Source organism: Phocoena phocoena, chromosome 3 (assembly GCF_963924675.1).
Source record: "Phocoena phocoena chromosome 3, mPhoPho1.1, whole genome shotgun sequence".
Classification (NCBI taxonomy): Eukaryota; Metazoa; Chordata; class Mammalia; order Artiodactyla; family Phocoenidae; genus Phocoena; species Phocoena phocoena.
This window is the reverse complement of record NC_089221.1, coordinates 168,202,983-168,230,313: the sequence shown is the minus strand read 5'-3', so window position 1 is coordinate 168,230,313 and position 27,331 is coordinate 168,202,983. Positions and strand designations below refer to the sequence as shown.

Genomic DNA, 27,331 nt, shown 5'->3' with positions numbered 1-27,331 from the left:
CCTTGAATACGTTAATTTATGTTAAAGTTAATTTAAAGTCCATGCTCCACATAGAATGGCTTAGGTAGGCTGTGGATGTGGCAGTAATTGAGAAGAAGATACACTCTGAAGATGAAAGTGTGAGAGTCACAGATACAAAGAACAGTGTGTTTTGAATTGATTCATAAATGCAGCTGCCTGAGTTTGCACCCCAGCTGCCTGTCCCTGCCTCAGTTTCATATCTGTAAAACAAGGATAATGATCATAATTATTTTGCAGGATTGTTGCAAGGATTCCATGATACCTCTCATATAAATATGATATATGTATTTTTTTTAATTTAAAAATAAATTTCCTTTATTCACCATTTTAATCATTTCTGACCTGACTTAAATGTGGCCACATGCGTGCTAGCAAAAGCATCCACAAATATCGAGGCAGAATAGCCTCCAAAAATCTATAATTTTTAGATACAAAGGAATTAATGACACTGAGTAAAATTATAACCAGGGTCTTACACTTACATTTTAGAGCCCATAGATAACATGTGACTCATTTCTACCTTTTTCAAATGCAGAGAAAAATTTAGAGTCATTCAGAAAGAATCAAAGGTTTATGTTGGGGATTCGATTAATATAACTCACTACACTAATAGAAGCAAGAACAAAATACACATGATCGTCCTGTACAGATCTTTAAAATCACTTAAGGAAAGTCAACATCCGTTCCTGATTCAATAAAATGAGCAAATACAAAAACTTTTCAAGAAGCTAGGAACACAAAGAAACATTTAAATCGATAAAAACATTTCTATAAGTTAGGAGTTTGGGACTAACATATACACCCTGCTGTATATAAAATAGATAACTGGGACTTCCTTGGTGGCTCACTGGTTAAGGATCCACCTGCCAATGCAGGGGACGTGGGTTTGAGCCCTGGTCCGGGAAGATCCCACATGCTACGGAGCAACTAAGCCTGTGTGCCACAACTACTGAGCCTGTGCTCTAGAGCCCGTGAGCCACAACTACTGAGCCCGTGAGCCACAATTACTGAAGCCCACATGCCTAAGCCCGTGCTCCGCCACAAGAGGAGCCACTGCAATGAGAAGCCTGCGCACCGCAACGAAGAGTAGCCCCCGCTCGCCACAACTAGAGAAAGCCCGCGCAGCAACGAAGACCCATGCAGCCAAAATAAATAAATAAATAAAAATAAATAGATAACCAACAAGGACTTACTGTATAGCACAGGAAACTATATTCAATATCTTGTAATAACCTATAATGGAAAAGAATCTGAAAAAAAATATGTATCTGAATCACACACACCATAGAAGTCCTGTTTAATTTTTAAATTAATTTTGGTGAGCTGATCTCTCTATATAGAAAGAGTAAAACTCATAGAAGCAGAGAGTAGAAGGGCAGGTACCAGGGGCTGGGGTGGGGGTAGGGAAATGAATGGGCAGACGTCGGTTAAAGGGTATAAAGTTGAAGTTACATAGGATGAGTCAGTCTGGAGGTCTAGGGTACAGGCGTGGTGACTGTATTTAGTAACACCATAAATATGCTAAGAGAGTAGATTTCAACAGCATTCATCACACACAAAAACATGGCGACTATGGGAAGAGTTGATATGTTTATTAGCTTGACTGTAGTAGTAATTTCACTATAAATAAACATATCAAATCGTCCTGTTGCACACCTTAAATATATACAATTTTTATTTAAAAATACATAAATTTAAAACAATATATAGACAGTGCTGGGAAGGTAGCACGTGGCGGGAGCTCATGCTGGTTTCCACTGCATGCAAGGCAAAGCATTGAAGCTATAGTCAAGAAAACTGGCTCCAGATTCACACCATCCTGGAGTTAAATTTCAGCTCGTCTATGGACTTACTCATTTTGTTTTATTTGTTTGTTTATCTATCTATCTATTTGGATTTTTAAAAATTGAAGTACAGTTGATTTACAATGTTGTGTTAGTTTCAAGTGTACAGCAAGGTGATTCAGTTATACATACATACATACATACATATATATTGTAAATATATATTGTAAATCAACTATACTCCAGTAAAAATTAATTAAAAAATAAATAAAATGGTTAATGGTTAAACTTTTTTATTGTGGTAAACGATACATAATTTTTATCATTATATGTATATAAGTAAAATGATATAAATATATTTTATAATTATAAATAAAATTTTATATAAAGATATATGACTGATATGTTAATAAAATGATAATATTTGTCATTTTAACCATTTGTAAGTGTACAATTCAGTGGCGTTTGATACATTCACAATGTCGTGTAACTGTTACCACTACGTCCAAAACTTTTTCAGCTTCCCCAACAGAAACTCTGTCCCCATTAAACACGAACTCCCTATTCGTCTCCCTCAGCCCCTGTTACCCACCACCATACTTTCTGTCTCTATGGATGTGCCTATTCTAGGGACCTCATGTAGGTGGTATACAATATTCATCTTTCTGTGTCTGGCTTATTTCACTTAGCATAGTTTTCAAGGTTTATCTGTGTTGTAGTAGAAATCAAAATTTCATTCCTTTTTAATGGCTGAGTAACATTCCAAATGTATGTATACACCACATTTTGTTATCTGTTAATGGTTAACTTTATATCTTATGAATTTTACCTCAATAAAAAAAAGGATTCAGGGGTATAGTGGCTTCAGGTACAGCTTGATCTTTACTCGGTGGGGGGGGCTGTGCTTTCTTTTTCCTCTTCTGCGCCAGTCCCCAAGCCAGATGGCCAATGGTCAGCTTCTCCCCGGTCCCATTATGTTTTGTCCGTTCTCATTTATCTCTCCACAGTTCCTGTGTCTCAAGAATATTCGCACCTTCTTGTCTACCTGCTATGAGAAGTTTGGCCTCAAGCGGAGTGAGCTCTTTGAGGCCTTTGACCTCTTTGACGTGCAGGATTTCGGGAAGGTGAGCTGGGACTGAGCTGCCTGTGAGCTGGACACTGAGAACCCAAAGATTGGGTTTCAATTCATTTCCATGAACGTCTACACTGGGCAAGCCCAAGGCTACGGGGGAAGGACTGATGGGCCAGACCAAACTGTACACCAGGTGCAAAGAGCCTGGCTTAGGACATGTGGAACTGAGTTTGAGTCCTTGCTCCACCAATTGCTGTGTGACCTCAGACATGTGGCCACGCCTCTCTGAGCCTTAAGTCCCTTGTCTAACTTGGAAGTAATATCACTCTATCCTCTCTGAGTGATTATGAGGATTGAATAGAGCAAGGGGTTCAAGTGGTGGGTGCTCAGTTAAAGGAACGCTGACATGCTGACGTTGGGGAATGTGAAGGTGGGAAAATCCCAAATTAGGCTCCCAGGGGCATGGGGGTCTAACCTCAAGGTCAGGTGCTTGGAGGTTGTGTTCTGGCATGTGGGTGGGCAAGGGGATTGCTGAGCAGCCTTGGCCCTTGTCACAGGTCATCTACACTCTGTCCGCTCTGTCCTGGACCCCAATTGCCCAGAACAAGGGGATCATGTGAGTAACTATCTGAGCCGACAGCTCTGGACCCATTTGGCCCCAATACTCCTCCTCCCGGAAGCTCCCTCCCCACCTGGCCCTCTGGCCTCTGGCTCACACCCTCCTGGCTCCCCCAGGCCTTTCCCCACTGAGGAGGACAGTGTGGGTGATGAGGACATCTACAGTGGCCTGTCCGACCAGATCGAGTGAGTGTCTGGGACCACGACCCTGCCCCGGGGGGTCTGAGGGAACAGGACCTTGCCCTGGGGGGTCTGAGGGGACCAAGACCCTGCCCCAGGGGATCAGAAGGGTCCCTGGTCTGAGGGAAGCCCCTGGCCCTGCCTGACTCCACCTCCGCAGCGACACGGTGGAGGACGATGAGGACCTGTACGACTGCGTGGAGAACGAGGAGGCCGAGGGCGACGAGGTGTACGAGGACCTCATGCGCACAGAGCCGGTGCCCATGCCGGTGTGTGGGAGAGCAGGGCCGGGCGGGGCAGGAGCATGGGTGGGGCGCGGCCCTGGACACCCCAACACCGGCCTCCCCTCTCTGCTCTCAGCCCAAGATGACAGAGTATGACAAGCGGTGCTGCTGTCTGCGGGAGATCCAGCAGACGGAAGAGAAGTACACGGACACGCTGGGCTCCATCCAACAGGTGCGATGCTCAGTCCCCGCCCCTGCCATGCGCATGCGCGGAGCGGAGAGGCGTCATCCGTCCCTTGCGGGCCTGGGGCTCTTACCTGTCCCCACTGCTTTGTATTTCTCTGTCTCGCCTCGTCTCTGGTCCTTCTGTGTCTCTCCCTACTTCTTTCTCTGTTTACCTCTCTCTCTCTCCTTCTGTGTCTCTTTATCCCTGTCTCTATCTTTTCCCCATCTCTGTCCGTCTATCTCTGTTACTGTCTCTCACTCTGTAGTTCCTCTTTGTCCTTTGGCCATCTCTTTTTTTTAACCGTTTGATTGAGATTTAATCAATATACCATACATTTCACCCATTTAACATCTATAATTTAATGTTTTTTGGTATATTCACAAGGGTGTAAAACCGTCACCACAGTTTATTTTAACATTTTTATTGAAGTACAGTTGATTTACAATATTGTGTACCACTGCTTAATTTTAGAACATTTTTTTCTTTCTTTTTTTTTTTTGGTGGGGAGTGGGCCGGGGCCTGCCCTGCGCGGCTTGTGGGACTTTAGTTCCCAGACCAGGGATTGAACCCAGGCCCTCGGCAGTGAGAGTGCGGAGTCCTAACCACTGGACCGCCAAGGAATTCCCAACTTTAGAACATTTTCATCATCCCCCAAAGAAAACCCATATCCCTTAGCCATCACCCCTTAAATCCCCATTCTCCCCAGCCCCTGGCAACCACTAATCTACTTTCTGTCTCTATGGATTTACTTATTCTAGACATTTCATTTAAATGGACTCCTACACTATGTGGTGTTTTGTGTCTCGCTTCTCTCACTGAACAACATGTTTTCAAGGTTCATCCACATTGTAGCGTGTGTCAGTGCTTCCCTCCTTTTCATAGATGGACCACATTTTGTTATTCATTCATCCATTGACAGACATCTGGGTTGTGTCCACTTTGGGGCTATGATGACTAATTCTGCTCTGAACAATCTTGTACAGGTTTTCGTGTGGACTTTTTTCCCATCTCTGTTTTCTCTCCTTTTCTGTTTCCTTGCCTCTGTCTCTTTCTCTCTACACATTTCTCTCTCTCGCTCAGTCTCTGTGTTTCTGTTCGTCCCTTTCCGTCTCTGTCTCCTCCTCCCCGTCTCTCTGGGACTCCTTCATCCTTCATCCTTGTCTCCCCCCCACCACAGCATTTTATGAAGCCCTTGCAGCGGTTCCTTAAACCCCAAGACGTTGAGATCATCTTCATCAACATTGAGGTGAACTGACCAATTCCCGCCCTCCCGGACTTCTGTCTAGTGGAGATGGTCTACTGGCTTCGCCTGTCCCTGGAGTGTGGGGGGGTGGAAGATGAATGACATAGGGTGGGTGGATGACCCTTCTCCCACCTGGCATCCCGAGCCCCAGGCTCCCGCCGCAGCCCTTACGCCTCTCTCCGAGTAGGACCTGCTTCGCGTGCACACCCACTTCCTAAAGGAGATGAAGGAAGCCCTGGCCAACCCCAGTGCACCCACCCTCTACCAGGTCTTCATCAAATACAAGGAGAGGTGAGACCCAGCTGGCCAGCCCAGACCTCTGGAGGTCACCCTGCCCTGAGTGGGCATTTGGGAGGCCCTACCCTCATAGACCACTGGACAGAGAGGGCTTTTCCTTCTTTGCTCAGGGCAAGGGGCTGCCCATCTCTGGTTAAATTCCCAGCTCTTCCTCTTGAGAGCTGTGTGGCATTGGAAAGTCACTTAACCTCTCTGTGCTTCTACTTCCACATCTATAAAATCAGTGTGATCCAGGAACATATCTCCTGGGGTTGTGGTGAGGATTGAGTAAATTAATGCTTAAAGCGCTTAACATGGGGCTTGGCACACAGTAGGTGATCAATAAATGCTTATTAAATAAATGAACATTGAGCAGAGATGATACACCAGGTGCTCTGATAAGAGCTTCTTGTGCTTTATCTCATTTAATGCTATAATAACCCCACGTGTGTGTGTGTGTGTGTGTGTGTGTGTGTGTGTGGCGTGCCATTGTTATGACCATTTTACAGACAGGGAGACTGAGGCTCAGCGTCATGCAGCTGGGAAGAGGTGGGGCTGGGACTGACACCCAGATCGGCCTGACCTTGGTGCCAGCTGCCATTCTCCGGCCACCTGTCCTCTTCCCGCAGGTTCCTCATCTATGGCCGCTACTGCAGCCAGGTGGAGTCAGCCAGCAAGCACCTGGACCGTGTGGCTACAGCCCGGGAGGATGTGCAGATGAAGCTGGAGGTGGGGGGATGGGCTACATCTTTGTGTGTGTGTGTGTGTGTGTGTGTGTGTGTGTGTGTGTGTCTCCCACTCCTTCCCAGGCTCCAGGGGCAGTAGAGAGGAAACCGAGCTGGAGATGGCATCCCTTTCTGTTGCAGCCCAGCCAGAAGTTGGCCCGCTGAAGGTTTGGGGAGGGTGGTACTGACTAGCCAGCTGGGAGAAATGGACCAGGAGGAGATGGACCAGAATGTTGTGCCCTAACCCCAGCTAAACCCTAACTCTGGGCTGAGCCCTGATGCCAGGCTGAGGTCCTGACCCTGATCTGAACTCTGAGGGCACACTGAACCCCAGCCAGAGCTCCAACCCTGGCTGTGTCCCAAGTCTGGGCTGAACCCCAACTTCACACAGAACCCTGATCCCAGCCAAGTCCTCATCCCGGGCTGAGCACTGATCCTGGACTGAACCCCACCATGACCCGTGTGTCTAGTGGGAGCACAGATGGGGCAGGGATGCTGAGGAATGGCTTGTGTGTGCCGTCCATCAGCTTCTTTGGTCTCCACAGTGGGGACCCTCCAGACCTGTCAATCTCCCCCTCTCCAGCCCCCCTCAGCTGAGGAATCCTGGACCTCTTCCCCAGGCAGCCTTCCAGCTGGGTCTTAAACCACCCCTCACCTCGTGACATTCTTCCTTATTTCCTTGGGGGAAAGATGAAGCTTCAGGTTCTATAAAAATCCCCACCTGCCTCTACCTCTTCTCACTCACCTCTTTCTCCAATCTCCCAGGAATGTTCTCAGCGAGCGAACAACGGGAGGTTCACCTTACGGGACTTGCTAATGGTACCCATGCAGCGGGTCCTCAAATATCACCTCCTTCTCCAGGTGCCCAAGGGCGCGCCCAGGCATGGGTTTGGCACATCGACCTCGCTGCAAGGGCTCCTAGGGGCTGGGCTCCCCTCTCTGGGTGGGGTCATTGGGGCCATGCCTCTAGGGACAGCAGAAGGAGGAAGAAGGAGCTGGTGGGCCAGGCTTGTTTGGAAGGCTCCCAAACAAGCCCAGGATGAGAGGGCAGAGGCCCCGGGTGATATACGTCTCTGTGGGTCACGCAGGAGCTGGTGAAACACACACAGGACGCAACGGAGAAGGAGAACTTGCGGCTGGCCCTGGATGCCATGAGGGTGAGTGGTCACACACAGGGGTGACGGGGACACACAGACACATACGCATTCAAGTCAGTGAGTACCATCCAGGCACGGTCATACCCACGGGCCACCCCTGCCTCCACCGCACGGGGACACACCTCTCCGCCGAGTGAGTTATTCGCAGCGTCCCCCTTGGGGACAGTGACATCCTTCTGCCAGCCGCTGCTGGGGGCTGACCCCCTGTCTCCGGCCATGTGGTGGGGGGGCCCAGGCTCACCCCTCTTCCACCCCCAGGACCTGGCACAGTGCGTGAACGAGGTCAAGCGTGACAACGAGACGCTGAGGCAGATCACCAACTTCCAACTGTCCATCGAGAACCTGGTGAGGCGGGCATGGCCAGGGCCGTGGCCACGTGGGGAGGGGGTTTGGTCTCCTGCGTGGCCCCTTACCAGACACCCCGTTTGCTGTGTAGGACCAGTCTCTGGCCCACTATGGCCGACCCAAGATCGATGGCGAGCTCAAGATCACTTCTGTGGAGCGGCGCTCCAAGATGGACAGGTGGGCGGAGCCAGCACGTATCTAGGGTGGAGCCTGGACAGGGGCGGGGCCAGGCTACTAGTTAGGCAGGTGGACAGAGCCAACTCGGATCTGGAGTGAAGTCTGGGCAGGGGCTTGGCCCTATTTCTAGATAGACAGGTGGGTGAGGCCACACAGACCAGTGGGTGGAGCCTAGATGGAGAGGCGGGGCAGAGCCAGCATGGATGCGTGGGAGGAGCCAAGAACGACAGGTGGCAGGACCTGTAAGGATCACGTGGATGAGGTAGGCATGGCCAAGTTGGTCACGGAGGAGGAAAAGGGCAGGAATCCTAGATGGACAGCAGGGTGGGGGCCCAGAAGGTGGGAGGGGATCAGGCAGAGAGCTGGTGGGGACTTAAGGAGGAGCCCGACAGGGGCACCTGACCCAGCTGCTTCCAGGTACGCCTTCCTGCTCGACAAAGCTCTGCTCATCTGTAAGCGCCGAGGAGACACCTACGACCTCAAGGACTTTGTGAACCTGCACAGCTTCCAGGTTAGAGATGACTCCTCCGGAGAGCGGGACAACAAGAAGGTGAGGCTTGGAGGCTGTAACTGGGGAACCTCAGTGCTGGGGAGCCTCAATGCAGCTTGAGCTCTCCACTTGGCCTTTGGAATGCCAGTGCGTGTGTTGTGTGATTTTAGATTTGTGAATGTGTATTTGCTTCTCCTGGGCAGCCCTTTGCAATGGTAACCCATGCATGGCTCTCCTGGGAGCAGACAGGCTGTAGTTGGCTTGACCCTTTTCTCCCCACAGTGGTAGGGTCAATGGGCGTGTGGTCCCACCGTCTTCCGAGCAGGTGCCTTCATTTTCAACCCTGCTTCCCTGCAGTGGACTCACATGTTCCTCCTGATTGAGGACCAAGGTGCCCAGGGCTATGAGCTGTTCTTCAAGACACGAGAACTGAAGAAGAAGTGGTTGGAGCAGTTCGAGATGGCCATGTAAGACACCCTCCTCCTCCATCTTTCTATCCTCAGAGGACTGTAGCATTTGGGTGCAGGATCTGGGAGGCAATTCTGTGCTGTCGTCTCATCTCTGCCATGGGACCACTCTGAATCTCAGTTTCCTCATCTGGGAAACGAGAAGGACAGTCTTTGAAGGCTGTATGCATCACCAGAATGCCAAGTCTTCGTAAGCTTCAGTCACCAGCCTGAAAATCCTTCCTCCTCCTTCTTTTTCTTGAGGTGAAATTCACATAACAAAAACTTAGACTTTTTTTGGCTGTGCTGCGTGGCTTGTGGGATCTTAGTTCCCCCACAGGGATCGAACCCAGGCCCTTGGCAGTGAAAGCACGGACTCCTAACCACTGGACCAGCAGAGAGTTCCCCAAACATAGCCATTTTATTTTATTTTATTATTTTTTAGCCATTTTAAAGTGTACATTTCAATGGCATTTAGTACATTCATAATGTGCGACCATCACCTCTATCCAGTTCCAGAACATTTTCATCCACCCCAGAGGAGACCCTGCAACCATTAAGTGATCACTCCCCATTTCCCTTGCTCCCAGCCCCTGGCGACCACTAATCCGCTTTCTGTCTTCACCCATGTTCATTGCAGCACTATTCACAACAGCCAAAAGGTGGCAACAATGCAAACGTCCATCAATGGATGGATGGACAGACACAACAGGGCATATCCACGCAATGGAATAGTATTCAGCCACGAAAAAGAATGAAGTCTTCATCCATCCGCACTGCAGCGTGTGTTGGTACTCCATTCCCTTTTATGGCTGAATCCTGTTCCATCCATGTTCCGTTCCCTCACCAGCTCCAACATCTACCCCGAGAACGCCACTGCCAACGGGCATGACTTTCAGATGTTTTCCTTTGAGGACACCACGTCCTGCAAGGCTTGCCAGATGCTGCTGAGGTGGGAGTCTGGGAGGATGGACCCGGGTCCTGGGCTGGGTTGGCTCTTCCTCTTTGGCTGTCATGGCCCTGAGATGGGAGGGGGGAGGCCCTCCTTTGACCTTTAGCTTCTCCATCTCTGTCCTGCTCTAAAGAGAGCACAAAGGGGCCCTTTATGTTGTTGGTGAAAACGATTGGCTGTGTTCATTCAACATCACTGACTCTCTTCTTTACCTTCTCCCTGCATCCCAGAGGCACTTTCTATCAGGGCTACCGTTGCCAGCGGTGCCGTGTACCTGCACACAAGGAGTGTCTGGGGAGGGTCCCTCCATGTGGTCGACACGGGCAAGGTACCAGGAGACTGAAGTTGGGAGGTGGGCTTGCTTCTGCATGGAGGGTGGGGGGTTCCCATTCTAACTAGTATTTCCTTTACCCTCTCATAGATTTTGCAGGAACTATGAAGAAGGTAAGACCCCCATGCTCCTTTCTGTGCGTGGAAAATCAGGGGGGTGGGTAGGGAAGGCAGGACCCGGGAGCCCTTGGCAGTGGGCATGGCTCTTTGCTGGGTGCTCAGATAAGGGCTGAGGAGCCCTCAGGCTGGGCACAGGTAGCGATACTTGCTGTCTTGGTCTCTCCCTCCAGGATAAGCCACATCGGCGGGCTCAAGACAAAAAGAGGAATGAGCTGGGTGAGTCAGAAGGGGGCGCTGTGGGGGCAGAAATAAATCTAGTCTGCCTCAGTGATGCTGGCGCAGGGGCACATCTCAATTATATTAATGACCACATAATGCCCTGCTTATAAAGCATTTGTTCCAGTCCTAGAAACCCCAAAGGAATTTATAAATAACGAACTCAAATTCTTTACTAGCTTTGCTCAAACACTGTGAAGGGGATGCACGGAACACAGAAATCCTTGTTAAGATGCTCTTTCTCTCCCATTCACATTTTTATGTATATACGTACTTTTTAAACTGAAGTATAGTTGATTTACAATGATATAGGTGTACAGCAAAGTGATTCATTTATCTATCTATCTATCTATCTATATCTATATATATTCAGATTCTTTTCCATTATAGTTTATTACTATATTGATCCAGTAATATAAGATATTGAATATAGGTCCCTGTGCTATACAGTAGGTTCTTGTTGTTTATTTTATATATAGTAGTGTGTATCCATTAACCCCCAGTTCCCAATTTATCCCTCCACCCCCTCCCATTCACTTTTATTATTCACTGCCCCCCCCCCCTTTTTTTTTCTCACTGACAAACTCCATCTGTAGTCTTAGCTAGCTGGGCATACCTCATCCCTTCTCGTACTGATTCTGTATCACAAAATCTTATCATAATGGAGTAGTTTCAGCAAAGTGTAGTCCAACTGGATGGTTGCAGGGGATGCAGAGTTTGGCCAAGCCAGAATTCTTTTTATCCCAATGGCAGTGGGGAAAGGCTGGATTTTGGTGTATATTAATGATGTTTGTGGGATCACAGTCGTGATGGGTGATTTTTATTCAGCATCTACTGTATATATTGTCTGGGGCAAAGGGTGACTAAAAACAGTGTACTTCCTGTCCTTCCAAAGCTCCCAGGCTGGTAGCAGGAGACAGACTTTGGCTAAGTCATTGCGGTTGAGGTGGGTGAAGTAGAGGGTTTTCCAGAGCATTCAACCGGGGGACCTGATGAATCTGAGCCTTCGGGGAAGGCTTCTCAGAGGAGGTGGCATTAAAGTGGACACTTGAGGGATAAGGAGTAGTCAGACTGATGAGGAGGCAGGAGTGTTCCAGGCAGAGGGAACAGCATGTGCAAAGGCTAGGAAGCAGGACGACAAGGCATTGTTAAAGAACTTGGTGTGGCCAAGAAAAATAAACTCTTTGCTCACAGTCGTACAGAATCAGTGTAAAGATTCAGTTTCAGGTCGATCTATCTATCATCTATCTATCTATCTATCTATCTATCTATCTATCTATCTATCCTGATACATAGATATCTAGCTGTAGTTCTGTATCTACAGCTAGATATAGATACATCAGTCTTATTTGTAATAGTCAAAAATTAGAAACAACTCAAATGTCCTCAATAGGAGGAAATATATATGAGTGTATGTGAGTCTCTCTCTCTCTCTCTCTATATATATATATAGTTAAACATAGCCAATACATATATGTTCGTATATATGTACACATATATACACTTGCTCATATCCATTATATATATATATATATATAATTTTCTATTGAGATGGAAATATTTCTGTGTTTTGTTTTTTTGAAATATTTCTATTGAGATAGAAAATACATACCATAAGGTGTATAAAATGAATAAATCTTAAATGTATGGCTCACTGAATTTCCACCCATGTAACCACCATTCAGATTAATGTATAGAACATTTCCATCATCGCAGAAAGTTTTACTGGATGGTGTTGGTCATACTCACTGCTATAGTCCATCCTGCCTCCCAGAGGGAACCACTGTCTGACCTCTGTCATCATAGATTAGTTTTGCCTGCCCTTGAACTTCATCCATATGAACTTGTACAGCATGGACTCAGTTACTGCATATGAGTGCGGTTGCCTGAAGCAGTCATTTGTTCTTTTTCGTTGCTTATTGTATTTTGTGCTGTGTTTATCCATCTTCTTGAGGACATTGGGTTTGTTGCCAATTTTTCTGGCTCTTGTGAAGAGAGCTGCTGTAAACATTCTTGGCTATGACTCTCTGGGACCTATGTTTTCATTTCTCTTGGTGATATATCAGGAGTGGAATTAGCTTTAGTGGATACAGGCAAATAGTTTTCCAAAGTGGATTCCTACGGCCATGTAGGAATGGGCTATGGGGTGGTGGCCACCCTCCCTGTTTTTGCCAAAAAAAATTATTTAAAATATTTTCATATTAAAAACTTATTCAAGCAAAAAAAAAAATAGAATACAGAAATCCAGGTGACTTCCAGTTGCTCCATCCACATGCTTGCTGCTACTTGATATTGCCGTATTGTCTGTCTTTTTAATTTTCGCCATCTTGGTGAGTGGTGAGACTCAGGTTTGAAAGTCCCGGACTACCAGCCGTTCTGTATCACCACCTCCCCTCCCCTCCAGGCCTGCCCAAGATGGAGGTGTGCCAGGAGTACTATGGGCTGCCTCCACCCCCTGGAGCCATTGGACCTTTTCTACGCCTCAGCCCTGGAGACATTGTGGAACTCACCAAGGCCGAAGCCGAACAGAACTGGTGGGAGGTACAGGCTGGGGCTGTGGGAGTGATGGAGAAGGACCTGAGCTTCGGGTCAGGGTGTAGGTGACCTTGGGAATGGGATCATGGCACAACTGGACATCGCTGCTCTGGGGAGAGTGATGTCTATGGGGATTTCTGGGGCTGGCCTGGCCCTTCTGAGCTGGTGGTCTTCCCAGGAAGTTGATACTGACTGACACCTCTCTGGGCATCCAGGCCATGGAGAGATAGATGGCCAAGCAGAGTGGCCGTTGGGTGAAAGATGGACACACACACACACATGTTGGATGCCTGTAACTTCTCTGTCTGTCTTTCCCTCCCATCTTCTTAGGGCAGGAATACGTCTACCAATGAAGTTGGCTGGTTTCCCTGTAACAGGGTCAAGCCCTACGTGCATGTGAGTGTCTCAAGTCTGGTTGGAGAGAGGGCAGGGGAGTTCAGAGAGGGTCCCGCGACCCTCTGCAGCGTTGGGGAGACGCTCCTGAGATCAGGAGGGGGCCGCCCATCATGGCAGGTCACTCCCTACCTCAATGACTGAGCCCAGAGAGGGGGCCACCCTGGGAAAGATGACCAGTCCTTTTCTCTGTTTTTTCTTGTATGAAGATCCTCTCCATCATCAGGAGAAGAAGCAAGGGTCTAGAGGGTTGACCAACCCCTGCCCTCCTTCTGGGACACTGAATAGAGTCCTCTACAGGGTCACTCCCCACCCCGTGCCTCCTTGCCCAGCTTTTGGAAACAGACCTGCCCACAACCCTGCCCGGCCCCTGTCCTTCTTCACCTGTTCCCCACTCCCCTGATTCCCTCATCTTTCTTTAAAAAAATTAATTAATTTATTATTTATTTTTGGCTGCGTTGGGTGTTCATTGCTGCCCGCAGGCTTTCTCTAGTTGCAGCGAGCGGGGGCTACTCTTCGTTGCGGTGCGCGGGCTTCTCATTGTGGTGGCTTCTCTTGTTGCGGAGCACGGTCTCTAGGCGCACAGGCTTCAGTAGTTGTGGCACGAGGGCTTCAGTAGTTGTGGCTCACGGGCTCTAGAAGCGCAGGCTCAGTAGTTGTGGCTCACAGGCTTAGTTGCTCCGCGGCATGTGGGATCTTCCCAGATCAGGGCTCGAACCCGTGTCCCTGCATTGGCAGGAAGGTTCTTAACCACTGTGCCACCAGGGAAGCCCCTGATTCCCTCTTCCTGATGATGACTTAAGATCTTCCCCACTCTTCCCAAATCTTATCCTCCCTCATGACCCTGCTTCACAGACCTCATAGGAGCCTGCAGAGGGAAAGTCCTGTTTTTGTCCCTTTCATTTTATGTAATTTCAGACTTCCAGAAAAGTCCTGAGAATAATGCAAAGAACTGCCATACATCCTTTACTCAGATTCACTACCTGTTAACATTTTGTCCCATTTGCTCTATCATCTTTCTCTGCACAATTTATTTTAAAATGTCTATTATTTATTTTTCCTGAGATACTTCAAAGTAAGTTTACAGACGTATTTCTCCTTCATCTCTGAATATCTCCCAAGAACAGGAACCTTCTCTTGTATAATCATAGCATGATTTTTAAAGACATGAAATTCAACAAGGACATTATACTATTATATAAATTATTATATTTAATATAAATCATTATATATTATGTAATCCAGAGTATATGTTTATACTTTTCCCAAAAATATCTTTGACTTTTTTTTTTTTTGGCTTGGGGTCATTTCTCCACTGTGGAGTTACATTATGAATTTCCAACTCCATCCTTTCCTGCGAAGTTATTAGCAGATATTCTATTGTAAAGAAGAACTGTCTCTTCTAATCTATATATCTAGGTATTATATATGTATGCATCTATGTATCTATCAATCATCTTTGTATCTATGTATCTGTCAATCATCTGTGTACCTATGTATCTGTGTATCTATCAGTCATCTATCTATGTATCTATCTGTGTATCCATCTGTATCTGTGTATCTAGCAATCATCTATGTATCTATCTAATAATCATTTATGTATTTATCTGTGTATCTGTGTATCAGTCAATCATCTTTGTATCTATCAATCATCTGTGTATCTATGTATCTGTGTATCTATCAATCATCTGTCTATGTTATGTATCCATCTGTGTATCTATCAATCATCTATGTATCTATCTAATAATCATCTTTGTATTTATCTGTGTATCTATGTATCTATCAATCAATCTTCTATGTGTCTATCTATGTATCTGCGTGTTATCTATCTCAGGAAATGTTCCTGGATTTTTATTTTTAAATTGTCCCACCCTTGACCAATGGGAGCCCCTTCAGGCTGGCTCTTCCGTCCTTTCGACATGCCCCCATCATTCTTTGAGCCCTTCCTTGCTTTCTAGCACAATAGCAGACTTCTCTTGTACTTTTTCTGCCCCAATCTTGGAATCAACCATTTCCCCAAGGAGCCTGGGTCCTTTCATGGGAACGTGGCATTCGGAAGCCAAGATCTGAACGTCTCTCCAATTTCTGCCTACAAACGTAGCTGCCTCTTTAAAGCTGATTCCTTTGAGGGTGGACCGATTTCTCCCCCTGGATTCTGGGACTGTATTTCCACTGAAGCGCACAGTGCCTGGCACATAACAGGCCCCCAATAAATGATAGTGGAAAAAATGAATGAATGTAGTGCCCTGAAGCCTGTTGCGTGCTGGACTCTTTGCCCTGAGTCTTGGTCTTTGTGTCCCCAGGGTCCCCCTCAGGACCTGTCTCTTCATCTCTGGTAAGTAGAACCACTTTTTAAATTTTCAACTTGGGGTGCTTTGGGGTGGATGCCTGGGCTGGGCATTGGGGTGGGGATGGGGGCTACCAACCAATCAGTTATTCATTCTTCAAACCCTGGGCATTAACTGCTGGCTCCAGCCCTATGCTGGGGGCTGCTGAGGAGAGAACAAACAAAAGAAGGTCCCTGACTTTGGGACATTATGTTTTCACCGGAAGGAAAATGATGGTGATGATATGGTGGCAGTTCCCTCTCCCCACCCCCACCCCCAACCCTTTTTTTTAAGCACCTACTACTGATAGAGCAGTGAGGGATGGAGGTTTTCAGTGTTGCTTTGGAGCCCACTGACCTGGGTTCAAATCCTGACTACAATATTATCCAGTTCTGTGACCTTTGGCCAATAACTCAACTTCTCTGTGCTTCAGCTTTCCTCTCTGGAAAACAGATTAATAATATCTGCTTCATAAGGCTGTTAGGCGGTTTCCATGAGCCTATAAAGTGCTCAGCTCTGTCCCTGGCACACAAAAAGTACTTTATTATCTGTTATTATTAGCACTCGTTGTTACGACTGCATTTCATGCATTCTAAAATACACATTTTTCTCCCCCACGTTTTAACATCTCTGGCATTGGAACGGCTCTTACAATGAGTGGTGTCTGAGTCTTCTGCTTAATTTTATGGGTAGTTAATCTTTATTTCGTAATTGCCCACGAAACCACAGTGAAGTTTACAATCATTGGCATCTTAGATTCGGACATGCTATTGTATTGTTTTTATGACCGTGTGTCAGCACTTCAAGGACACATTCAATTCCGGTAGTAACGCTTTGAAGTACGTGTTATTCTTACTCTCTTTCTGCAAAGGAGGAAACCGAGGCTCAGAGAGGACAAGTGATTTGTTCAGTATCACAAAGTGAGGAGGTGAAGGAGGTCGGATTCGAACCCAAGCTTGGCTGACTCCAAAGCCTGACCTTATTACACAAAGGGCATAATAACACACCCGTGTCGTGAATGCCTACCATGTATGAGGTGCCCCAACTGCATTATTGCCGTTTGTCAAAAATGTCCCTCTGTGATGGGCAGTTTTATCTCCTCTTTTCAGAAAAGGAAATTGGGGCTCAAAGTAGCAAACTCAGTTCCCGAGGTCACAGAGCAACTAGGTGGCAGAGCCAGGGTTTAAACCGTGGTCACCTGAGGCTGTGCTCACTCTGCCCCTGCCCTGCCAGATGTTGTCACCAGGCCACCAGGGCCAGAACTGGATTGAGGAGAGTGAGACCCTGACTTTGGGTGCAACATTTAAGGGGGTGCCAAAAAACTAAGGCATCGAGATCCATACTATTTTAATGCAATATTTTAAAAAATCGAAAGCAAGGCAAAAAAATCTGCGATGAGCAAAATACCAAAACTGTAAATAGAGACACAGGATATGATAGGGCTGGGAGTGGGGAAAGGTGAATTGTGGTGAATCAGGCAACTGTGGGGTCAGATCTTGTCCTCATTTAAAATTTTGACATTTTGCTCATCACAGATTTTTTTTGAACTTATTTTTCAAATTGAGGTGAAATTTACATGACATAAAATTAACCAAAGTGGCATTTATGTTAATATTTAAGTTTATATCACATATTCACATTTATAGATCATATAATTATGTATTATATAAAATTAATGCATATTACGCTGTATATTTATATTTATAGCACATATTTGTATTCATATTTATATATTATCCATATTATATATTGTGTATAATTAACATACATTATTTATGTTATATTCACACTTATATAGTCCTATTCACATTTACATGTTATCTGTAATTATATAGTATATAATTAATATATATTGTTACATATTTACATTTATAGCATAAACATATTTGTATTTATATATAATAAATAATTCATATTTTATATGATAAATGTATTGTCTATAGTTCATATATATTATTTATGTTATATATTTAAATTTATGGCACAAATGCATGCATAGTCCCACATATATTATCTATAATTATATAGTATATGATTAATATATATATGTTATGTATTTACACTTATAGCATAAACACATTCATATTTCTATATTATTTATAATTGTGTTATCTATAGTTATATTTTTTATGTTTATATTTAAATTTATGCCATAAATATATTCATGTCCACACTGATATATCACATATAATTATATATTATCTATAATTAATATATGTATGTTATATATTTACATTTACAGCATAAAATATTCATAGTCACACCTTTATTTATTTTTCACATCTCTTGGGCTGGCCAAAAAATTCGTTCAGGTTTTCCCGTACGGAAAGGCCCGAAGGAACTTTTTGGCCAGCCCAATATATTTAACGGCATTGAGTACATCCACAATGGTGTGCAAGCAGCACCTCTATCTAGCTCCAAAACACTCTCATCACCCCCCAAAAAGAAACCCCGTCACCTTAACAATCACCCCCATCCCCTTCCCCCAGCCCTTGACCATCACTAATGTACGTTCTGTCTCTATGGGTTTGCCTGTTCTCGATGTTTCATATACATGGAATCATACAGTACGTGCCCTTATGTGACTGGCTTCTCTCAGCATCCTGGTTCCAAGATTCATCCTCGTTGTAGAATATTTCAGTACTTCATTCCTTTTACGGATGTTTTTGCACTTTAAAAATACTGCATTAAAATACTACTTATTTTACTTGTTATTATTTATCTTGATGTCTGAGTTTTGGGGCTTGCCCTTTAAATTTTGTACCTAAGGCTATCTTTCACTCTCCTCACCCTATTTCCGTCCTGGTGACCACAGAGATGGACAGACAGTGGACACTCAGTAAATTCCTGTCCAGGCATGCCAAATTCCAAGTAAAAGAAAGAAAACCCAACAACTGTTTTTCTATACTCACAGTCTCAGCAATTCTAAAACCAAATGTGCGGGATTTTCTTCCTACATCAAACGATTCTCCAGTTCTCCAGACACCAGCTTGGGTGTCCTACAATTCAATTCAATTCTGACACTGTTTGTCTGGAGTTAGCATCAGAGCCCACAGATTAAGGGCTCAGTCCCACGAGACAATCCCCCACTTCAGATGCCAATCACAAGCTCAGGCCACCCCTACTTCTGACCCATCGGCTATAAATGGGGGGTTCCCACAACCCCCTCCTTGGGTTTGGTAATTTGCTAACACAAACTCACAGAACTCGGAGAAAGAGTTTCTATACTAGATTACCAGTTTATTATAAAAGGATCCAACTCAGGAACAGTCAGATTAAAGAGATGCACAGGGCAAGGTATGGGGAAAGGGGACGGAGCTTCCACGCCCTCTCTGGGCTTGCACCCTCCCCGTACCTCCCTGTGTTCACCAACCTGGAGTCTCTCCAAAACCATTTGGTTGGGTTTTGGTTGAGGCATCATTACGTAGGCAAGATTGGTTAAATCACTGGCCATTAGTGAACTCAACCTCCAGCCCCTCTTCTCTCCCCATATGTAGGGGTGGGGTTGTTTCTTCCGGCCACCAGCCCCCATCCCGAGGCTATCAAAGAGCCCCCAGTCATCTCATTAGCATACAAAAAGACACTTAATCACTTCGGAGATTCCGAAGCTTTTAGGAGTTACGTGCCAGGAAAGGTTGGGGGGCACAGAAACCAAATATATATTTCTTATTGTGTCACACTGAGACACAGTCACACCCAAAGGACCGAGGTGTCTCCTGCAATCCAGGGGTGAAACCTTGGGTGTGACTTACAGATATCTAATGGCCACTGCCACTTCGCGACTCCGGCCAATGCCTCCCCCAAGGTTTATAGTGTCTAAGGGCGCTGCTAGACCCAGGCTGTCATTCACTTAAAACGAAATCACAGGGGTTGGGGGGAAAAACAGCCTCAATAGGGCAACATAGGGGCTGTGTGGACCTTTCTCCTTGGTGTATCTCGACAGGTACGCGGGCCCCATGGAGCGAGCCGCGGCAGAAAGCATCCTCACCAACCGCTCGGACGGGACATTTTTGGTGCGACAGAGGGTGAAAGATGCTGCAGAATTTGCCATCAGCATTAAGTAATTCCTCCTTTCCTGACCTATCTCCCCTCGTGACCTGGGCACTGCAGGTGCTTGGGAAGAAGAAAGATGTACAGTCATGACAGTTATCTTTTATTGAGCTCCTGCAGGGTCCTAGGTGTTTTTAATCTTTCTGATTTCTTTTACTCGACTGGCAACCCACAGGAAAGAGATACGCTTCTTAAGCGAGGCTCCAGGAGGTATTTAGCATACTCTAGGAAGAGGCTGGCTTTCCTGCCTTGCTGTTTGTTGGGTGCAGCTTCTTGCTTGTGGTGACTTGTTTCCTTGTTGGTTTTGTCATTGGGTCTTGTGATTTTTTTTTTTTTAACATCTTTATTGGGGTATAATTGCTTTACAATGGTGTGTTAGTTTCTGCTTTATAACAAAGTGAATCAGCTATACATATACATATGTTCCCATATGTCTTCCCTCTTGCGTCTCCCTCCCTCCCACTCTCCCGGGTCTTGTGATTTTAAGTGAGGCTTTCCCTGTGGGTATCTTTGCTGCCTGGGTCCCCAGAGATTTTGCATTTGCTTCTGTTGGGAATCACCAACAAGTTCATTTCTTTTTCAGGTTAAAATATTTTTGGTTAATTCCTTAGTTTCCCAGACTACACAGGTGGTTTCAGAATAAATACTAAACCCATAAGAGGGTAGGACTGAGGTTATGAATTCTCAAGGGTGACTTTTCTGTTTTGGGTCTGAGACAAGCTTTCACATGGTCCTTGCTGTGCTCATGGGTGGGCTTTTCTAGACCACCTCTTTTCCTGAGGATGTAGCTTTTTGACAGTCCACCCTTATGGGTGTGGGTGGGTCTCAGTGCCAACTCTCTACCCAACAGGGATCCAGTAACTCATCTCATGTTTCTATGTGATTAAGACATATGCTCCTCGGGAATTTCTTGGCTGTCCAGTGGTTAGGACTCTGTGCTTCTCTTGCTGGGGGCCGGGGTTCGATCCCTGGTTGGGGAACTAAGATTCCCCAAGCTGCATAGCGTGGCCAAAAAGAAAAAAAAAAAAGAGTAAAAAGACATATACTTTTAAGTTTCATCCTCATTTTTGGCCTCTGGTGATTTCCCTTACTTTTTTGAGAGCTCAGCATTTTTTTCACGGCATTTCTAGGGGTTTTTTGAGCAGGAAATTTTTTTGGTTATCTAGTTCTTCCTATTGGCAGAACCACTTCTGCCAATTCATGCCTCTTCCTTACTAGTCTGTGGTCCTCCATATTGGTGGAAATGGATCCCTTCCCGCACATCCTTTAGATTCTATGGTCATTCATATTAGTGGAAGTGGAGATTTCATCCTATCTACTCTACAACAGTGCTTTCTTTATAAGGTATTTTTGACTTCTCAACAACCCCGTGGGTCAAGGAAGATGATTCCTGTTATATGGAGCAAGAAATTAAGGTCTAGAGCAGCAAAGGCTCCAGGGAAGGGATCCTGCTGGGCTCCGGTGGTCACCCCCTCCCTGAAGTAGCCAAGAACGCTTCTTCCATGGTTGGGGGTGTGTAGCGCGGGGCTGAGACTCGACAGGAGATGGGCCTGAATTCCCAGACTCAGGACCCAGTGACCGTCTCGCTCTCTTTCCCTGCTTCCAGGTATAACGTTGAGGTCAAGCATATTAAAATCATGACAGCAGAAGGACTGTACCGGATTACAGAGAAGAAGGCTTTCCGGGGGCTTATGGTAAGGGCCAATGCATCCCTAAACCCAGCCTTCCAGAATCTAGGTAGGACCCTCTCTGAAGCTCCACCTTGGGACCCCCTTTCCTACATTCAGAACAGCCCCTCCAAGAGGCACTATGGAGCAACTGGCTTTAAACTCATTTTCCTAATCATCAACACGGAGAAGAATAATAACAGAAAGAACAGTAGCATCAGTGAACATTTACAAAGCACTTACCGAGTGCCAAACCTATTACAGACAGGACTGCACTTCATCCGCTCAGCTCACTCTCTGAGTTCCCGTTTCACACATGCGGGAAACTGAGATTTAGTCCTCATCTGGTATCACCGAATAGCAGAGCCCCTATTTTTGTCAGATGTCAAGACTTAGCTCTGCTTAATCTGATTAATGACCATTCCATGGAGAATCTAAATGCCTTTCCAGTGTTTTTGCTTCTGTTTGGTGCCCTATAACTTTGGGCTGTCTTTTAGACATCTTAAGCCCATTGGTTTAAGGCACATGGATCCTACCCACGGTCTGTGGATGCTTGAGGATCCTCTGAATCCTCTGAAAGAAAATCCAGAAATTTGCATATATTTGCAATTTTTTGGGGGGAGGAAGGTATCTCAGATTTCACTTGAGCCTCGAATGGATCTTTGACTGCCCAAAAGGTTAGGGACTGTTCACTCACTCCACAAATCTATTTTGCCCCCAAACTTTTTACTCTGAAAATTTTGCCTGCCCCCATTTTTTATTTCTGAAAAATTACTGAAATGTTGCTGGAATAGTGTCATGAATATTTGTGGACGTTTCACCTGGATTTACTGACGGTTAATATCCTTCCTCTTTTGCTTTCTCTGTCTCCCTCTCTCTCTCTGCGCACACACTCACACATTTATTCTGCACTATTTAGGAGTAATTTGCGGGCATCACGATCCTTCCTATAAGTATTTTAGCATGACTATCAAAGACATCCTCTTGCCTCACTACTGTATCATTATCACAGTCAGGAAGTTGAACATTGATACAAAATTATTATAATAATACACAGCCCATTTTTGATGATGTGTGGTTGCACACTGACCAGCACACAGTAGGTACTTAGTAAACAGCATTTATTATTATTACAATTATTTGTAAAAATAGTGCTCTTGACACCCAGGGAGGGTTGGTTTTGGTGAGCTGGTCATCAGGCAAGTTGATTATTTGGTAAATTTATCATGAAATGAACTGGCTGTTAGGAGAACTGTCTTGAGACAATGTGATTTCTTCACCATAAAATGGTCCTGGCCGACCAGGAAGAGAGTGAGCTCCCCATCGTGGGGAGCATTCAAGGTGTCTTTTGCCAGGGAGGCCAGAAGGAGGACCTGTTTCACATGAGGAGTTGGATGTGGCTCCTTCCAGCTGTGTCCCCATTGTGGGCTGGCCCTCTGAGAGAGCATCTGTCCTGCTGTTTTCTTTGCAGGAGCTTGTAGAATTCTACCAACAGAATTCTCTGAAGGACTGCTTCAAGTCACTGGACACCACCCTGCAGTTCCCATTCAAGGAGCCTGAGAGGAGAGCCATCAGCAAACCACCAGGTAGGCTGTCTCCAGCTGGGGACCTGCTGTGCCAGCTCCTTCCCATTGTGGAGGGAAAGTTTGGGGATGCTGTGGACATTCCTTCCTGTGGGCATAGAAAAGTCCTATCTGTGAAACAGCTTGAGCTAATTCCCACCTCCAGTTTGTCCCTTTGCTCTTGAGAGATTTGCATATCTATTTACTTGGACGAAAGAGTTTACTTTCATATTTGGGAAGATGAGGACACTAGGAACCAGAAGGCTTCTCACCTACACATTTTAAGCCTTTATTTTTGTATCAATATCAGGCATGAATTAGTATCAATAACCTTCTCCCACAGAAAGGCAAGACCTTTAGTACGCTCTTTCTTTCCTTTTCCTTTGTATCTCTTACTCACCTGGTTTGTTGAAGTTATTTGGAATGTAGGCTACGGTTTGCTATGAAGGAAAACAATCATACCTTATATTTTAGGAATTTTTTCTTCACCATTGCATTTCACTTTGCAAATTCAGTATCAAGAATTATTTAGACTGTCTATATTTCTTGTTTTCTGTGTTTTCCTTTATTTTTAAAATTTCTTATTCTGATTCAAATTTTATTTTTCTGGAGTGCATTTTGGAGTACGTTTTTAAGAAAAGTTGCCTGGGTGGTGGAGTTTCTGAATTCTTACATACATGTCCAAAAAATTTTTAAGAGGGATTTTAAAATTAATTATTGTTAAAATGTTTACCAATAAAATAACAATTCACCACTTAAAAAGTTATATTTTTGAAAAAGCAACACCAGCATAACATTAGGACACTGAGACCAAAATTATCCCTATTCTCATCACGCAATCAAATAAATGTTTCTATCTGTCTGCAAGTTACTTATTCATCCTGGTGAATATTTGGATGTTCAATCTTAGCATATTTGCAGAAATACTACAAATTAATTTTATAGTCTACAATATCACTTAACATTGTACTTTGGAAAGTTTTCCCCTTTCTTATCTTTCTCCCTCTCTTTTTCAACCCTTGGACTTCTTTAGTATAATTAATATTATCTAGAATGAGAACTTCCACATCTTTCTTCTGTTTCTTTCACTATGAATATATACGTAACATTAAAAAGATCATAACTGGTATTACTTTCTAAGTTGGGATGCTGGTTGGGCTAGAAGGATGATTCTGGGAAGACAGCTGTGTACACTCAGAACACAGGCCACCCAACACTCAGTGGAAGGAAGCATTGAGGAGCCCTTCTTCATCCTGGTCTATTGGAGCATTGTCCTCCCACTGCCCCCAGACGGTAGGTGTGTGTCTGCTCCAGGGCCCTTTCCCACTTCTGCTCTCTCCCACACAGCAGGGAGCACCAAGTATTTTGGCACAGCCAAAGCCCGCTATGACTTCTGCGCCCGGGACCGATCAGAGCTGTCCCTCAAAGAGGGTGACATCATCAAGATCCTTAACAAGAAGGGGCAGCAGGGCTGGTGGCGAGGGGAGATCTATGGCCGGGTGAGTTGGGGCGGAGTTTGGCAGCCCCAGGGAAAGGGTGTGGGGTGAGCTGGCTCTAGTGAAGCTCTACGGGATGATGGAGTGGAGTGAGTGGGCAGGGGCTCGTGTGAAGGGCTTCCCTGGTAGGAAGGGACAGATTTCATTTATGCACCTTGCATTTATTTATCGAGCACCTACTATGTGTCGGGCATTTAGCTGGGTGCCGAGGAGACAAAAATGAGCACAGTAAAATCACTGCCCTCCTGAAACTCATAGTTTGGTGAGAAGCACAGACCTGTAACCATGCAGTTACAACAGTGGGTGGTTGAGATTGAGATGGGGAATCATAAGGCACCCTGGGAGCCCCCAAGGAACCCCCAGCTCATCCTGGGAGCAGGTCAGGGCGCCTTCTGAGAGACGAAGCTGATCACTGAGGGATGAGTTAAGTCAGCCAGGTCATGGGTGGTGGGAGGTGTGGGAAAGTATTCCTGAGGAACCAGCTCGTGCAAAGGCCCTGGGGTGAGAGAGTGATTGGCATGTTTGGGGAACACGAGGGGAGGGATTTTTCTATCTTGTTCACTGCAGTATCACCAGTGCCTGCAACACTGATTGTCACATAGTATGTCTATCAATACTTATTGAATGCATGAAAAGGCAGAACTGAGACCAACCGCTTTTGCCTTTTGTCTGCCTGAATTTGGACTTTCAGGAGGGAACTTAAATTTTCTCAAAAAAGTTTCTGTCTGGTTCTTATTTTTGTCTCACAAGGCAGAAAGTATTCTTTGTTTCATCTGCTGATGAATTCCTAGCCTCTAGAATACTGCCTTGCTTGTATTGGTTTCTCAAAAAATATTTGTTGAATGAAGATAAAGACACGGGTTAGAAGCTTCAATTCTGCCAGAGGGAAACATGTGGAAAGTGACCTAGATAATTGCTTAGGTGAACAGTTTTAGGAACTTTGGAGGGTAAATTTAGTGTGTGGTAGAGAACAGTTAGGGCTTGAGGAGGGATTTTGGGATGTTTAGGAAGGTTTGGGCTGTAAAGAATTCATCCATCCATCCATCCATCCATTCATCCTTTATTTCATCCATCCATCCTTTATTCCATCCATCCACCCATCCATCATCCATCATTTCATCCATCCATCCATCCATCATTCCATCCATCCCTCCATCCATCCATCATTCCATCCATCTTTTTTTTAACATCTTTATTGGAGTATAATTGCTTTACAATGGTGTATTAGTTTCTGCTTTATAACAAAGTGAATCAGTTATACATATACATATATCCCCATATCTCCGCCCTCTTGCATCATCCATCCATATTTTCAACAAATATTTATTAAGTGTCTACTGTGTGCCAGGAACTATTCTAGGCTTTTGGAACTCAGTGATGAATAAGACAGACAAAAATCCCTGGCCTGTTGTAGTGAAGGGAGGGGAAACAGACAAGAAGCCCATAAATAAGTAACATATATAATCAATTAGATGGTGAAAAGTGTTATGGAAAAGCAGGAAGTGGGGATAAGGACCGTTGGGGTGGATGGGGTTTGCAATTTTAAATAGGATGGTTAGGAAGCCCTTACTGATAGGGTGACATGTAAGTAAAGGACTGTAGGAGGTGGGAGTGGTCAGCCGAGGGTGTATCTAGGGGAGGTACTTTCTGGGGTAGAAGGTATGGCAGGTGCAAAGGCCCTGAGGTAGGAGGGAACCTTCCTGGTGTGTCGAGGAACAGTGGGAGAACGTGCAGAGGCTGCCCTGACCACTTCCCTGTCTCTTTCCAGGTTGGCTGGTTCCCCTCCAACTATGTGGAAGAGGATTATTCTGAGTACTGCTGAGCTTTGGCACATTGCCAGAGCGATGAGAAACTCTAGGCTCTGAGCCTGGGATGGGCAGGCAGTGGGCCTTGGGGCTGTGAAAGGTCCTGGCGGGCTGAGAGTCCGGGATGGACTGTGGAGGGCTAGCGTCCAGCTGGCAGGCCTCCTGGGATGATGCCCTGCCATGGTTAATTTATAATACACTGATTTCCTCTTGGGTCCCCTTGAGAAGGCAGGGCTCAAGTCAACCGCTTTTAATAAAATGATGAATGGATGGACTTGTGTCAGACCTGGGAAGCGAAAGATGGGAAAGGGCATTGGGACACGGACAAAAGCCCCCTCACTAATTCCTGCTTTCCGGCTCCATCACCTTTCTCTGCCATTTAAAAGAAAACCTGAAATAGGAAATGGGACCCCCACGTGGCAGGAAAGAATTTTATGCTCACAGATTCCAGATCACAAAAATGGAACTCTCATTTTTTTTTTCTGTAATAGGACATAATTACTATTTGGAGCCTCTCCAGTTCTGCTAAGTGGTAAAAACCTTCATCTCAGTTGAATCTGGGTCTCCTGAGTCAATTCTCTCCAAGGTCATGTTTCAACTCCAGGGGCTTTGGCACTGGAGTGTTGCAAAGACTGCTGGTTCTTGGTGGTTATCTTCCATCACTGCCTCCTGCTGAGACGTAATTGCTTCTGTTTCGTCTTTGGTGCCTCTGCATTTTCCACATCCCTCTTGGCCCATGCAGCGCATCTGGCTGTTTCCCCTTAAATGCTGAGGGGAATGACTCTACATCCTGGTTTCCCCGGGACAGTCCTGGCTATTGCCCTAGTGTAGTTATTAGCCACGATCCTTTTCATTCTCCAAAGTGTCCTGGTTTGGATGATAAATTATACAGTC

General features: G+C 45.6%; 1 protein-coding gene across 4 annotated transcripts in view; it reads left to right on the top strand.

Moving 5' to 3' along the window:
- The window catches only part of VAV1 (vav guanine nucleotide exchange factor 1), a 50,098-nt gene extending 23,391 nt beyond the window's left edge, over positions 1–26,707 (top strand). The window contains exons 2-27 of one of the 4 annotated variants that reach the window (XM_065874810.1): positions 2,813–2,929; positions 3,435–3,493; positions 3,613–3,681; positions 3,836–3,944; positions 4,036–4,131; positions 5,303–5,371; positions 5,556–5,659; positions 6,274–6,373; positions 7,135–7,230; positions 7,458–7,526; positions 7,785–7,871; positions 7,963–8,048; positions 8,466–8,598; positions 8,896–9,005; positions 9,835–9,936; positions 10,167–10,264; positions 10,358–10,380; positions 10,557–10,602; positions 13,007–13,143; positions 13,468–13,533; positions 15,834–15,865; positions 19,801–19,917; positions 21,514–21,601; positions 23,046–23,160; positions 24,484–24,635; positions 26,401–26,707. In XM_065874810.1, the coding sequence (XP_065730882.1) occupies positions 2,813–2,929; positions 3,435–3,493; positions 3,613–3,681; positions 3,836–3,944; positions 4,036–4,131; positions 5,303–5,371; positions 5,556–5,659; positions 6,274–6,373; positions 7,135–7,230; positions 7,458–7,526; positions 7,785–7,871; positions 7,963–8,048; positions 8,466–8,598; positions 8,896–9,005; positions 9,835–9,936; positions 10,167–10,264; positions 10,358–10,380; positions 10,557–10,602; positions 13,007–13,143; positions 13,468–13,533; positions 15,834–15,865; positions 19,801–19,917; positions 21,514–21,601; positions 23,046–23,160; positions 24,484–24,635; positions 26,401–26,454 (2,334 nt within the window). In that variant the 3' untranslated portion in view covers positions 26,455–26,707. The remainder of the gene's footprint in view (positions 1–2,812; positions 2,930–3,434; positions 3,494–3,612; positions 3,682–3,835; positions 3,945–4,035; positions 4,132–5,302; positions 5,372–5,555; positions 5,660–6,273; positions 6,374–7,134; positions 7,231–7,457; positions 7,527–7,784; positions 7,872–7,962; positions 8,049–8,465; positions 8,599–8,895; positions 9,006–9,834; positions 9,937–10,166; positions 10,265–10,357; positions 10,381–10,556; positions 10,603–13,006; positions 13,144–13,467; positions 13,534–15,833; positions 15,866–19,800; positions 19,918–21,513; positions 21,602–23,045; positions 23,161–24,483; positions 24,636–26,400) is intronic. The other 3 variants (XM_065874813.1, XM_065874812.1, XM_065874811.1) reach the window with 3 other exon arrangements.
- The last annotated feature ends 624 nt before the right edge of the window (positions 26,708–27,331 follow it).